The 14,653-nt window shown below is 43.9% G+C and overlaps 1 protein-coding gene across 1 annotated transcript; it reads right to left on the bottom strand.

The window, feature by feature from the left end:
• Nucleotides 1-1,179: 1,179 nt before the first annotated feature.
• On the bottom strand, nucleotides 1,180-6,664 carry DRG1 (developmentally regulated GTP binding protein 1). Its single transcript, XM_066562061.1, has 9 exons — nucleotides 6,550-6,664; nucleotides 6,229-6,352; nucleotides 5,271-5,446; nucleotides 4,812-4,881; nucleotides 4,070-4,239; nucleotides 3,183-3,313; nucleotides 2,825-2,992; nucleotides 1,772-1,894; nucleotides 1,180-1,297 (listed from the first exon to the last, which is right to left on the bottom strand). The coding sequence occupies exons 1-9, from the start codon at nucleotides 6,589-6,591 to the stop codon at nucleotides 1,198-1,200; spliced, it is 1,104 nt and encodes a 367-aa protein (XP_066418158.1). The 5' UTR covers nucleotides 6,592-6,664; the 3' UTR covers nucleotides 1,180-1,197.
• Between the last annotated feature and the right edge of the window lie 7,989 nt (nucleotides 6,665-14,653).

Below are 14,653 nucleotides of genomic sequence, written 5' to 3' on the forward strand. Positions count from 1 at the left end.
TTAGTCCAGGGGTGGGGAGGATCACTCTGCTTTGACAAGAGTGACTGGCCTCACTGATGAGCCAGGAGGGAATTGCTGCATTTAAATGTCACAGCTAAACGTGAGGAATGAGGCTCAGTGTATTAGAAGTTGTAAAACTAACAGCTCTGAACAAAGTGTGACAGTGAGGAGACAGCAGTGAAACCCAATCTGAGCACCAGCCTCATCTTCTGCCCCTTCCACTGAGGCTCATGACCCAAGCACCCTGCAGCAGTTCACCTCACTGCTGCAGGGATTGAGAAAGTACAGGTGGGAATGCTGGGAGCAGAATCAAGGCTGGGATGTTTCCTTAGCAGGCTGAAGAGCAGCCACTGTTCCAAGGATTTAGTGCTTGAGTGGGTGTCTCTAATCACTTGGTCTTCTTAATGTATAACAACATGAGGGGGAGTGTTTTTTATGCATCTAAATAAACACCCCTATAATTAAACACCCCTACTTCCTTTTTGTAGGAGGGTAAATGCTAGAAGCTTTGATAAGCACGCTTGATATCAGCTAAAAGCTTCTTTATTTATCTTTATTAAGCAACAGAGCCCCTCTGAGCAATGTGCTTCTCTTGGGCACATTCTTACTTCTTTATCTAGGCAGGAAATTCTTTTAAGAAAACTTAGAATCCTTCAGTGATGCACAGGCAGCTAGCTCACTTGCACTAGTCTAAACAACTGAAAAAGCAGCTGCTCCTGAGCAGAACTGCCCAGCTTTTCCACAACTGCAGCACTATTAATAGCCTTGAAGTATTCCAAGAGGAACACTTTCAGATAAATGCAGCTGGAACTCTGTCCTCTAGCATTGTTTCATAAGATATGATTTTCTAGCCTCTGCTTTTCGTGTTTTGTTCTTGGAACAAACTAATTCCTGATGTGTGAACATTTTTCTAATTTGGAAGGACACGTACATGCAGCAGAACCTTATCTCAGCAATCAAAGCTTCTTGTAAGATTTTGCCCTTGTGAAAGTCATTTAACCAGAGTTTTTCATCTGCAAGTTCTGCTGGAATGAGCCCCTGCAGTGTAAGTTGGCCAGAAACGTCACTTTTACCATGCAGCAAGGTGCTATAAGAAAAGGCCATTTTTAAATAAAAACTGGGAGGGGGCAGGGAGGGGTTGTCACTTACAATTAATGACAAATTTCAGGCACAGCAACAAACCATGTAAGAATAACTTTATTTCTTAACAATCTGAATAACATCCTCATCTTCAAGAGTATGGTCTTTACCAACTTTTTGAGGGTTGTGTTTGACAGATGAACCCCAGACCAGTGCACTGAAAGAAGAAAAATCAAATTTAAAAGGCTTAGAAGTATGATATGCAAGCAGAACAGCAGCTATTTCTGTCCCACAGCTAATACAGACAGCAATGCTTCAGAGCTATTTTTGTTCTCCTACAAGTACCTGGCTGAGTGGTTGGTGTGAACTAGGACTAGAAACAGAACAAAACAAAGCCTGAATTTCTCCTGAGTACCCAAGTGCATGGGACAATGCCTTGCAACGCTGTGTTTAGTGCTGCTTTTAAACAGCAACATAAATTTGTCTCCACAGAGGACATTCATGTAGCCAAGAGCATGAGAACATCAAATACAGCAACTGAAGTATTAAGTTTGATTATCATAGGCAGATTTATTCAATTTAACATTAAAAAAAGGTCCTGGTATTCCCTTCTAGTTTAGAAGAGGATGAAATAATATATCTGAAGGCAAGTTATTTTCTATTCTATATATTCTTTTACAATAATACTTACTATTTAAAGTCTTTGATGAGATTTTTGTGGATCTTCATGCAAAAATCCTCCACTGTGGTCTTGCAGTAAGGTAGTACCACAGGAGAGGTGTAGTCTGGGAGCTGCCCTTTAGGTTTGGTGTAGCTGTAACACAGATGGAAACCATCAGTCAATACCAAAACTTTCCTTTCCAAACCCATCATGATATTTGCACTGTCACCCCCAGCATGTGGGCCAAGTCCCACTACTCCAGTGGTGCCAATGGATACACTGCAAAACCTTTGGTGGACCTAAGCTGAAAATGCAGCTGGGCAGCCAGTGGCTGCAGAGGGTTCTCCCTTGTAACTGCAAAGGTTTCTCACTTGTGAGCTTTCCAAAGGTGCTTTAAAAAAAGCCAAATGGCAAGAGTTGCTGGAAAAGAACATCTTTAGTATTATGGCTCCAACTTGCCTTTTTGGTTTTTTTTCTGGGAAAACCTCAACATATATTAGAAAAGGCACCTGATGAAGTCTATAACACAGATACCTACACCACAGACACAAGGGATTGTGAAATGCCTTTTCACAACATATTCTATATTATTACAGGAATATAGATATCAATTTAAAAGGCAACAATTACTGTATTATGAGTATTAGTAAATTCATTCATAAGTTCATCCAAAAATGCCTAAGAATTATGAGGTAAACCTGGAATAACTTGTAGTAAAAATATCTGAAATTCTAGATTAAGAACTAAGCTCTGTCAAGAGAGCTGCATCCATGACAGACTAAAAAGATGATTACATCTGGAATCACGGTGTTACCACGAAGTTTGACTAGAGTTCCATGTTTTCAGGAATTTTTTAAGATGTGCTTTGGTGTTGGATTCACAAGGTTCTCCTTTAATTCCCCTACAAATTCAAATCAGCACTTGTGGCTATCACACAAGAGCTACGACGAGCACAATTTCTGGGTTACAAAGCAAACACCAGTTGGTAGAAAAGCACTGCAAAATATTCCTCATCCATTCCTGAGACCCTCTTCAGTCTCAGCCATGCACTTAACTGCACAGAAAGCAGCAATTTTGACTCACATTCGGACTAGTTTCAAGTAGTCCCAGATTTTCTCCAGCAGATCATCAAAGTTCCAGCGATGATGAGCAGATATGGGTACACAGTGGGGTACTTTGTAAATGATATCTAGTTCTTCAATGGAAATTTGGTCAATTTTATTTAGGACATAAATGCACGGGATGTAAACCCTGCAAAGAGAAAGAAATTGTCAGAGCAACCTGACAGCAGCACATTGCAAAGAAAAAATGGTTTTAAAAAGCTTATCTCTCTGCTGATGCCACATTGGTGGCTCAGCTTGTGTGGGAAGCAAAGGCAAGAGAGAATTCTTTTGTCTGTAACCCAGACTGCAGGAGTGGCACAGGCAGGGAGCAGCAGTACCTGTTCCCTTCCACAACGTCAATCAGGTCATCGGCGGTGGCGTCGCTGCGCAGGGTGACATCAGCGTTGTGGATTTTGTACTCTGCCAGGATGCTCTTCACTGTCTCAGCATCCAGCTCACTCTGAGGACACTGAGCACACACACACACACACGGACACAGAGTTAAGGAATGGCAGAGCTAACAGCCAAATCCAGCGCTACAGTTAACAGTGCTGTCACCTAGCAACCACTGCATGTGCATTACTAGAAGGAATAGCTGCATTTGAACTGACTGGACATGACTCTGATTCCACCAGAGCTGGTCTGGGGAGAGGGAAAAACAGACCTGAGTCCTAACAGCTTCATTGATATCAGTGACCCACTGGGAGCTGCAATCAGACATTTCAGCAGTGCTTCCTTTCAGTTTGGGACCAGCTGCAACACCAACCCAAGTATCTTCTAGTTCAGAGCCCAGACAACTACACTTCAGGTATCAGAGTGCAGAGTTCTGACTTCTGCTATCTCTGGCTATTTCTATGCTTTTAAAGATTCAGGTAAATGGGCTGCAAGGCCTGAAACTCTGAGCAATCCTCTCAGGAAGAACATTGTAGCTACCAAGTAAGAGGCAGTTTTTGCACGCTCTACTTTGGATCTCAAGCTTGTTATGTGTGGAAAGCAACTGAGGCTCTGTTTTGAGGGCAAGAAAGTGGTCAGGCTCCAGGAGAGGTGTGGATAAAGGATACTTTCCTCTAAGGAAAGTAACTGACTGCAGCACTGTGCAGCAGTTCAGCTCCTGAAGAAGTCACACACAGCTCAGCATGGTCCCAGACATACACCATCAACTACAAATGCCTCTTTCTCCAAGCAATTTGTTTTTAATTTTGGTTAAAGAAAAGTTCCAACTTACTGTGGCTGTAAGGTTAATGCCTCCTTTATCCTTTTTTTTAAAGCCAATATTGGGGGGCTTACTATTCAGACGAATTCCAAATCCCTCCAGTTCATTCTCAATGATTTTCTTGTGGCCAAGGGGTTTCAGCACGTCCAGAACAATGAGAATGAGATTACAGGTTCGAGCAACTGAGAACCAGAAAAAGAAAGTCACCTCTCAAAAAGCATGCTCACACAACCTGAGAGAAAACAACCACAGTGTGGCTCATGGGCTGATGGCACTACAAAACCCCTGAAGGCCTGGTTATTTTTAAAGCATACTGGTTATTTTTAAGTACCTACAGCGTAGGACTGAAGTTTATTGTGCTGGCCAAGCATCACTGACAGACAGATCTGTACATGCTGTAAGAATGACAGAGCTGGAAAAATCTTCCTGTCTCCATTCAGACACCAGACTGAGGACAATTAACTGGGTGAGGAAATAAAACCAGCAGCCTTGTTTAGGATGGGATCACATCTGCCTGCAAACCTGGCAATGTGCTTTCACTGAAGTGTCAGTGCAGAGCACAAACCCAGCAAGTGCACAAAGCCAGAACTGAAAACAACAATATGAAAGCAGCTCCTGCTTCTCAGAGACAGCCCAAGTGCAGCAAACAATCCAGCTTTTCACAGACATCAGAGCAGTGAGTGAACCCTCCATTCTCTGCACTGTGTTAAATGAACCAGTGAGTGGCTGCTGTCTCCAGCTCTCACATACTCACCTGCAATGACCTGCCGACCTCTGCCTTTACCATCTTTGGCCCCTTCAATAATTCCTGGCAGATCAAGCAGCTGTTTGGTCACAGGGAGGAAAGTATCACATGAGAAAAGTATTCTTCATTAAATCAATTCTACTTTTATCCTTCTAAACCAGCTGACTCTACTGCAAATCTGAACAGAGTATGACTGATCTGATTGTTATATCTTGTATTATCTCATGTGCCATATTGATCCCGTGGAACACATTATCTCATAGGGAATAATTAGAACTACCACAGGAACTTCTTTCCAGAGCAAAGTAAAAACCAGGGAGAAATCCATATCTCATGGAAACATTTCCAAGGCATTCTCAAGCACTTTTACACATCACTTCTAACCTGCTGATGTCAGGCCAAACCACTCAACCCTAACAGCACAGCATCTGTATAGCCCATCCTACCCTCACAGACACAGGATCTCACCTGGATCTTTGCTCCTTTGTACCTAATGACTCCAGGCACAGTCGTCAGTGTAGTGAATTCATAGGCTGCCACTTCAGAGTACACACCAGCAAGATTACTTAGAAGAGTGGATTTCCCCACTGATGGAAAACCCACAAACCCAATGCGGGCATCACCTGTCTTTGCAACATCAAAACCTGCAAGCAAGGAGTAGAAATATTTGTCTAACGATTGACATTTTCTATCTTCTAATATTCTCGACAGCAGACACACTATTATTTTTAATATTGCCTTAGCAAAAGCCAAGTAAGCTTTCCTAGAAGAAGGAAGAGGGTGGGAAGCAGATTGTTCACAATCTTTATGGCCTTGCATCACTTTGTAACACTCCATGACATGTACCTGTCTAATAAAATCTTGGCTGCAAAGCTTCATAGTGGACTGTGTTTGACTTTAGTGTAAGTGGAGCATTCCCTTTAAGCACTGCAGCTTAGGAAATTCACACCTTTATATATAAAAACAGGTGGCTGCTGCAAAGGTGCTTCTTTGTGTAAAAGCCTTAAGATTTCTGCAAAGACTGTATGAGCCAAAATACAAAAGCACTTTCACCTACACTTCAGGAAGTGCTCCAGCCCATGGCCCTAGGAAGGGACAGAAATCATGGTTAGAGGTCCTGTACCGGGCAGGACTAGAGAAAGCAAGGACGGAACAGGTTACCCAGCGAAGCTGTGGCTACCCCATCCTTGCAAGTGTGCAAGGCCAGGTTAAACAGGGCTCCGAGCAACCTGACCTAGTGGAAGGTGTCCCCGCCATGACGGGGGTAGAACGAAATGTTCTTTAAGGTCCCTTCCAACCCAAACCCTTCTGTGAGTCTATGACTGTGTAGCAGATAACCTGACGCGATTTGTGGGACAAGAGCCCCCCATCAGATCGATTTCCGTCGACCTCCCGCTCTCGGACAGCTCCTGCACAGACAACGCACCTTCCCCGGGGCCGCCGCCGCCGCCTCCCTTGGGGGTGATGAGCTCCCGGCGCAGCTTGGCCAGACGGGCCTTCAGCAGCCCCAGGTGGTGGGCGGTGGCCTTGTTCTTCTGCGTCCGGGCCATCTGCAAGGGCACAGGACCGAGGGCTCACACCGGGAGCTGCCCTCGGCCCCTGCGCCACGCCCGTGGACAGGGCCCCGTCACCCCTCCAGGGCGCTGCCCACGGCCGTCTCCCTCCCCGGCCCGAACCCCGCGTCCGCCCCGTTCGGCGCTCGGCGCCCGGCCCGTCCCGCAGGAGGCGGAGGGCGGCGGTGCGGTACCTCCGCCTCAATCTCCGCGATCTTGGCCAGGGTGCCGCTCATGGTGGCGTCGGGCCCGGCCCGCCCGGCCGCCCCTCAGCGCCGCCGCTCCTCGCGCACCGCTCGGGGCCGCGCACGCGCCCGGCGACCTCTCGCGAGAGACGGCGGCCGCGAAAGGGCGCGCGGCGCGCGCCGCCGGCTTCGCGCGCTGCCCTGAGGGGAGGCGGCGCAGCGCCCCCTGGGCCCTGTGCAGAGCGCGCGCGCCGCCTCACAGAAAGAGCGGGCAACGCTCTGAGGGGCGAGTGTGAGGGAGAGATGCCCGAGTGGGAGATCCGTGTGTGTGTGAGGGATCCGTGTGTGTGTGAGCTCCGTGTGTGTGAGATCTGTGTGCTTGTAACATCCATGTGTGTGTGAGGGATCCGTGTGCCTGTGACATCCATATGTGTGAGGGATCGTGTGCCTGTGAGATCCCTGTGTGTGAGAGAGATTCGTGTATCTCTGGGGTCTGTGTCTGTGAGGTCCATGTGTGTGAGATCCGTGTATGTGTGAGATCCGCGCACATGTGATCTGTGTGTGTGAGATCCGTGTGCCTGTGCCCCGTGTCCGTGTGATGTGTGCGAGGCTGTGGCGGCTGTGGGAGCCGGCGTGAGCCGGCTGTGCGAGAGCCCTGACGGGGGCCCGGGGACGGTGCTGGCGCGGCTGAGGCACTTGGCCGTGAGGGGCAGCCGGGCTGCGGCGGCGAGAGAAGCCGGGCGCTCGGCTGGGAGAGAGGACGGTGCGAGCGGAGCTGTGCGCTGAGGCGGCGGCCCCGCAGGTGTGAGAGGAGCCGGGGGTCTCGCTGCCCGCGAGGGGAGGTGCCGTGCGCCCTTCCCTGGGGTTAAACCGGAGCAGCCTCTCCGCGGTCCCTCCCGCAGCCCGCCCCGCTCAGAGCCAGGTGTGTATTTGTGCATTTGTGGCACTCCGCGCTCCGCAGCGCTGCCGGCCCGGGCGGCGCTGCCGCACTGCCCGCGGCGGAGCCTCCCCGAGCTGCTGCTTTGTCACACCGGGACTTCATGCCGGAGCTTTCTCACGGCTCCTTTCAGCTGAGCCCTGACCGTACCACTTTGCCCCAGGGACATCTGAAACTCTGCTCTGAATGCAGGCTAATTAAATAGAGAAAGGATTTTTTTAAAGGCCCCTTCAAACTTTAAAATGCCAAGTATTTCCAGCGTTAGGCTGTTTCGCAAGAAGCCAAACAATTGGATTTCAAATTAAAAGTATTTTTATGACACGAAAATACAATTTAATAGTTGTTCGGGACTTTGGTTTACAAGTTTGTTTCTGTGTCATATTTTGTCTAAATTCGAATATTTATAGAAATCTTTTTGTCCATGTTCAGGAAGGCTCTTCTATCTCAACTTACTGCAAAGTCTGTTTCTATAGGGTGTATCTAAATGTAAAACTTAACTTTAGGGGAAAAAAAGCCAAAAATACACTCTCCTGTATTGTGGGGGCCCGTAGTGTGAGCACTTACAGACACACCTGCCACATCTTCAGACAGAATTCTGAGTTACAACTACAAAATTGACCCAACCTTACAACAGTTTCAGTGATAGAATTTTTATGGAATCATTAAATCTTCTTTAACTTGCAGTGAAAAGGGGAAAAAAGAGTGCTAGTGCAATGGGAACCACACTGCTATTTGTAGTCTCTGCCTCTGCATTTCCCTTTCTGTCTCATTTTAATCAAGAAAGAAGCCTTTATTGTCATAAACTCTTTTAGTAGGAACTGTTATTAATATAAGCTTATACAGAGCTTGCTAAAATAGAATCTCAAATAAAATGGAATTGCTATTCCTGGTACTGTTAGTTCAGCTAAGCTAGGGTAAATATAAATGCACCTACCCTCTATATTTGTTCATGGTTTTCTAATTATTCCTTGTGAACAATATCCTTTTCCAACATGGGACAGAGATTTGACCCTGGTACAAATTTTTTCCTATTTACTTCAGATGGAGCTGAACTTGTCCATGCCTCAACTGAATTTAGCCATACAATCAGTCCACATTTGTGGTTCTTTTTAGTGAAAGGAAAAACATTGAGAAAAATACAGATTCTGAATGCTCAGTCAGGAATTAAGAGCTCCCCTCTTTTCTGCAGTAGATCATGGTTAATTTCAGAACTTACTGCTAGTTGTTCTTACAAATTCATTCCAAATCTCATAAACTGAGTCTAACTTCAAATTATTTTTCAAAGTGAGGGCTGAATTAACAAAGATGTCAATAAAGTACATGGTGTGAATATTTAGTTACTGACTGGTTTTTGTATTCCTGGTTTATGTTTCCATAGTGTTCTTAACATCCAGCTGCTCAGTGAGCTCTTAAATTCTTTTTTTCTCAGAAAGTTATTCAAGCAAAGGGTATAAGGAATTTAGGCACCTAAAAACTTCTTTCAGTGTTGAGTATTGTCCTTAATTACCTGAAGGGAGAAAGAATTTCATTAATAAAGATAATTAGTCTGATTTTGGTAGCCAAATTAACACTTTTTAATTGGTTAGGATATTTAAAGTAGTTTATATTAGTTTATAACAGCACCATCTTTTAAGCTTCTGTTCAACAGAGATTGTTTCCAGGTTGTGAACAGAGTAATGTTACTTTTATTTCTTGTGAGAACTGCTGTGAATTTTTTAATCTGAAGGTGTTTTATGTGATATGGTGCTTAGAGAACAGGGTGGCTCTGACCATAGCAAATAAGGTGCAACAGCTGGAAAAAGAACTGAAGGGTGGGTGACTGGGAATGGATAAATTATGTCCCCTGAGGACTGCAGTCAAAACTAGAAAATAGAGTGCAAATGATAAAACCTTATTAAAGAAAAAGAAAAAAAAAAGTCAGTCAGAGAAGGGAAAAAGGAAAATATGAATAGAAAATTGGATATCATGTCAGAAGGGATAAAAGCCCCCAGCAGAACCAGAGAGCAAATGAAAGGAGATGCAAGAGACTGAGATCTGCTCAGAAGGTTAATTGAGCTTTATAGTGGGCACTGATGGAAGATGGAGTATGTGAATTGCCATCTTTTTTATTAAAATGTGTATGTGTGTTTTTTAAACTGCAGTCATTCCATTTAGGAAATCCGGATGAAGTGCAGCAGAGGGAATATTCCAAAGGCTGTAACTTGCACCACAGTCAGTCTCTCCTGGGAGCCATTGCCTGTAATGTCAGGTGACACAGAAGGAAGGTTCAGATCTGGAGTAAAACTCACAAATGATCATGCAGTCCTATGAATGACTAGCTGATAAACTGGGAGTGCATCCCCTCAGCAGTTCTCTTAGAATATTCCTGATAAGATAAGGAAAGCAAAATTCTAAAAGATATTCAGCAGGTGGACAAAGACTGCATCTGTCTCATCAAACACTTCAGGAACATGACACAGCCTGGAATCAATGACTGGGGAAAAGCAGGAGTGTTTGTTTCACCAGAGACAGGAATGTGACTGAAATGGCACATAGCTCATCAGCAAGATCTGAATGATGGAGGCCTGGAGAAAAATGCATTTCAAAAAATCATCTACAAATTTCAGTCCTGCTTACACTGATCCTGAGCAAGTCTTTTCCTTTACTTGTGCCTCAGTTTTATTTTTGCACAAGAGGAATGTGCAGTTGCTGCAGAATGATTGAAACTGTCATGTTTCCATAGCGAGGATGGTAACTGGAGCTCAGAGCTTGGGAGCTAATGCATTTAGGTTTTAGGTCAAACTATCAAATTTAATAAGCTACTTCATTATGAGTCAAATTCTGAAATTCTTTCTAAAACAATCAGTTTTTTAGCTTGAGTAAGAGTTTTACTTACATGAGATAGTGAGATGCAAACAAAGTAAGTTGAGAAGAGGCTTGCAAGTGTTTTGGATAACCATGTAAAATTTATCATTGTACAATACATACACTGTGAGTATGAAATTAATTGTGATAACTCATGTAATGCTTCATTAAAATCACATAAAGTACCTTGTTAAAAATAAGCAGTGCGTGCTCACCTAGTCAGGTTTGAGGTTTTTTCCTCCTCTTTTATATTCTAATAAATAACTCAAATGCTTGTGGATATCAAGTTTATTCACAGTGCACTGAGAAGGTCATTTTAGCTTAAGAGCTGCTCTGGTAGGACAGCCCTTGTGGTTTTGGTAATTCACCTCATGCCAGAAGCTGCAGACTACACTGGCAATCAGCTGATGCTGTGTGGGCTGGCTACACACTGCATTTCTACTTCAGTGGTGGGATTTCTGCAGGATTTCAGAAACTGGGGAGAAGGTGACAGGGAGGAAATGAAATCATGATTTCAGGTGAGGCAAGGATCTTGACATTTCATATCCTCTCAGAAACGATCACCTGCCCAGGGAAAAATAATCTGTATCAAATGGTAACGGTGATCTGAGTACTTATGATCTTAAGAATGCTGGGTGTTTGACTGTAACCACCTGCCAGAGTTTCCTCATGAAAAAGGGTAACTGCAACTGAAGGCATATAGAGAATTGGTTCATTTGAAGGTGGTTTTTCTGTGGGTTTTTGTTCAGTTTTGGTGTTTGGTTTTATTTAATTTTTACAGTTCTGCAAATTTACCCTATGAATTGTGCTTTGATTTAAGAACTGGCTGCTAATTAACCCTATCATTGTATTTCAGGGAAGAACTGCTGTGCTGAAGGGGAGACAAAACTATAATGAGCTATAATGAGTTGACTAAGGGCCAGCTCCATGCCTGTTTGGAGGAAAGATATTTTGAAAACGCTCTATCAAAAGGTAAGATTTTTTAAATCCATAGTGCTGAATCTTCAATGGAAGCATAATACTGATTGCCTGAGGTGAAGTGACTCTGAGAGTTGATGCAATCACATCTTAATTAACTCTTGAGCCAAAAGACAGCAAGTTGTGTCTCTTTTGAATGTTGTAAAATGTAAAGATGTAGCTGTTCCTAGTTGTCTTCTAGGATTAACTTTTCTAAATGTAAGATTACTTGTTATCTAGGTAGGAGTTTTCCTGGGGAAAAGCACAGTTTAGCTGTTAATCTGTAAATACCAAACCTTTGTGCTTGCATTGCATATTTAGGAATGTATTGTAATGTATGTTTTAGGAGAAAAAGTTGTCTGTCAGGTTTGCTTAGGTAGGCATGAATGCCTAATTCACTGGGAGTCAAGGAGATGGAATCCTAGGTTGTATTTCCAGGTTGCACTAATGTGGCAATCTTGTTTTGAATGGGTCAGGTTGCTTTGGTTCCAGGCAGTCTAGAATAAGTTAAACTGAGCAGACTGAAGAAATGAGGGGAACAAAAGGGAGATTAAGTATCAAAGGTTGGCTTCCAAGACTGTAAAATTAGTATAACAATTAAAAGTTGTACAGTTTAACACCAGTTCCCCACACTTTGTCGGGGACTGCCATGCAACACAGAGAGTCCACAGCACCCGGTGCAGTGAGGAGAGTGATCAAAACGAGGAAAATCAAACAGTGCTGTTTTCTCTTTTTAAAGTAAGTCTTCCTGTGTACTTTCCACAGCATCACATCCCATCCTATTGCTGTCAGTTTTGTGAGGGTGCTGGGTATTTTTAAAGAGTTTTCATCTGCTTCTAGAGGAGAAAGCTGACAAATCACTAAACCCACGTCTGGGTTACAGAGGAAACTGCTGTCTCCAAGTCTGAGAATCCTTGCTGCCAGGCTTGGCATTCTCATGGGATGATTCCTAATAATAAACTGAGCAAGCTTTAAAAACTAAATTTAAGTAATAATCAACCGAATAAGTAATGAATGCTGAATTAATTGCTTATTATATCAGTAGCAGTTAATTAAAATATCGGTGAAAGCTCAGAAAAACTGACAGCTACCCACTGAAATTGCAAGTGTGCCACAAACTGCTCAGTGCTGTGTATTTCTGTGGAACATGCATAGAAAGGAAATGGTTCATATGACTGATTAGCTGGCACAAGTGCTATGCACAAATGTCCCTGCTAATATTATAATCCCTGTGAAACAGTGACTAACCTTCTTAAAGAGTATAATAATGGGACTATTCTGAAAAATTTCAGTAGCCTCAAGACCTACACAGATTCACAAGTTGAAAGTGTTGAACAAATAGGTATGACTCAACTCTAATTAACATATACCCAAATATGTTTGAACAGATTCAAGTGTAACAGTCTTTTGTTACCTCCTATATTTGCACACCAATTTAAGGTCTGCACTTCTGAGTAAGGCCAGTAGCAATTGATCTGCAGTGAAGCGAGCAATGTACAATGTGGAGTCCCAAATGGTACACACATGTTTGGAGAAAAGGAGATTATTAATACTATTGAAATACCAATCAGAGTGCTTCAGCAGGCACCAGGCAGCTGCAAAACATTTAGGGACACCTCAGGAATTCCCTTGAGCAGAAGTGAGACAGGAAATAGTGAGAAGCTGAATAAAGTAGCTGAAGAAAATGCCTTTATTTAAAAGAGGGATGGATTCAAAAAAAGTTCAGCACATTCCAGCACAGAAGATGTCAAAGAAAATAGATTATGAATCATCTAAAAAGGAGAGGAAATATTAGATACAGAAAACATACATTTCAAAATTGAAATTTCAAACTTTCTTTCACATTATCTGGAACTTTGTCTTCAGAAAGTGACTTGCTAGTTGTGAAGGTAATTGAGTTCAAAGGCAATCATTCCTGTGTGCCTACACAGTTATGTATGGAGAAATGCCATTTAGTCATCACGTTAAATTTAGGGAATTTCACCTCACAAGTCTGTTCATAGTGATGAGCCCAATTTTTGCTCAGTGTGTTTAGTACGTGTTCCTTTTCAGAAGAAATTGGGCAATGTTTTAACACATGCTAGTTGAGTGGCTACTTTGATAGTCTCATATTCTGAGACAGGGTAAGCTTGGGACCAGAAAACGTTCTAAGCAGCAGTCCTTTAGCGTGCTGGTGGAGCTGTAGGGTGCAGTGAGCAGTGTGCAAAGCCTGTAAGTGCCAAGAGGAGAGCTGCAGGCTCTGCCATGGCACGGTGCTGAGGAGCCAAGGCGCTGTGTCAGTGTCCCTGTGCTTCCCCGGGACTGCAAGGTGCTGCCTGTCATCTTGAACGAGCATCCAGCGACTGCTCCCAGTGTGAGCTCCCAGTGTGCTGATCTGGCATCCTCGTGGCAAGTGTGAGTGGGTCACTTGCCAAGAAAACAGCCATGCTTTGGGGTTTTGTCAGCTTTTACCCAAGAAGCAGGCAGGGTGTGTGGAATGGTGCCTTTTAAACAGGAGGGCTGGAAGCTGAAACCAGAACATTCCGTGGCAACTGGAGAAAGTTCTGAGGAAAGTGCTGTGAGAGAGGCAGGACCCCCCTCCCCCTGCCTAGAGGAGAGACAAAGAACAGGCGAGGAGGGAACTGAAATAGGAAGCAGGAACCATGTCAGGAGGCTGGGGGCTAAAAGAAAGCAAATTAATAAACCACTGGGGGAAAGGCACACAACTGTCCAAAGCCACTAGGAAAGATAAGCAAATTCCAGATTCTTTAACTGCTCCACGTCTGTGTGTGCTTGCAGCCTGACTAGTGAGTTAAACACAATCATTTTCCTCACAGTAGCAAGTACAACTTGTGTGCCTGTGGGACTTAAGAGAATACGAGCACTGTGTTATCTACATAATAGGGTGTACTTAAGCTGGGTTTGTCAGCATTGCTACCGCTCCACCACGAATTTCCCAAAGTATATGTTCATATCAGGGTGTTCGCACACATAGTGCAGTAACAAAACTGGTTATATTCTGATTGCAATAGAGACAAACAGTTCCTATCGAAAGCAGAAGAAATCTGGTGTACAGGCTGAGGGCACTGTGTGGCCTTAAGTGTTAATGTAATATTTTGAAAGTTGGAAGCTTGGTGCGCTCATTTGCACATCAGTACCCAGAATGCTTTTTCAGTTCCACCACTATTTAATTCAAGTGCTGGGTTTGAGCTTTTGGAAAGCTCTGTAGTTTGTGATGCCCTCACATGAGCCAAGTTCACTATTTTCCACAGAATAGTTTAAGTGACAATATTGGATCGTGAATAGGAGGTCCAAGCATTCTTAATTAGGCTTGATGTTACAAATGCAAAAAAAAAAAAAAGTGTCCTTGAACACTTTTTTCCAAGCGTTGTCTTT

Source organism: Molothrus aeneus, chromosome 18 (assembly GCF_037042795.1).
Source record: "Molothrus aeneus isolate 106 chromosome 18, BPBGC_Maene_1.0, whole genome shotgun sequence".
NCBI lineage: Eukaryota > Metazoa > Chordata > Aves > Passeriformes > Icteridae > Molothrus > Molothrus aeneus.

What these genes read in the sequence shown, in the direction of transcription:
- DRG1 (XM_066562061.1), bottom strand. Translation starts at nt 6,591, where the DNA reads ATGAGCGGCACCCTGGCCAAGATCGCGGAGATTGAGGCGGAG. An exon ending in CGGCGGCGGCCCCGGGGAAG is followed by an intron (nt 5,447 to 6,228) that starts GTGCGTTGTCTG and finishes CCTTGCTTGCAG; the next exon opens with GTTTTGATGTTGCAAAGACA. An exon ending in ACAAAGGAGCAAAGATCCAG is followed by an intron (nt 4,882 to 5,270) that starts GTGAGATCCTGT and finishes GTGACCAAACAG; the next exon opens with CTGCTTGATCTGCCAGGAAT.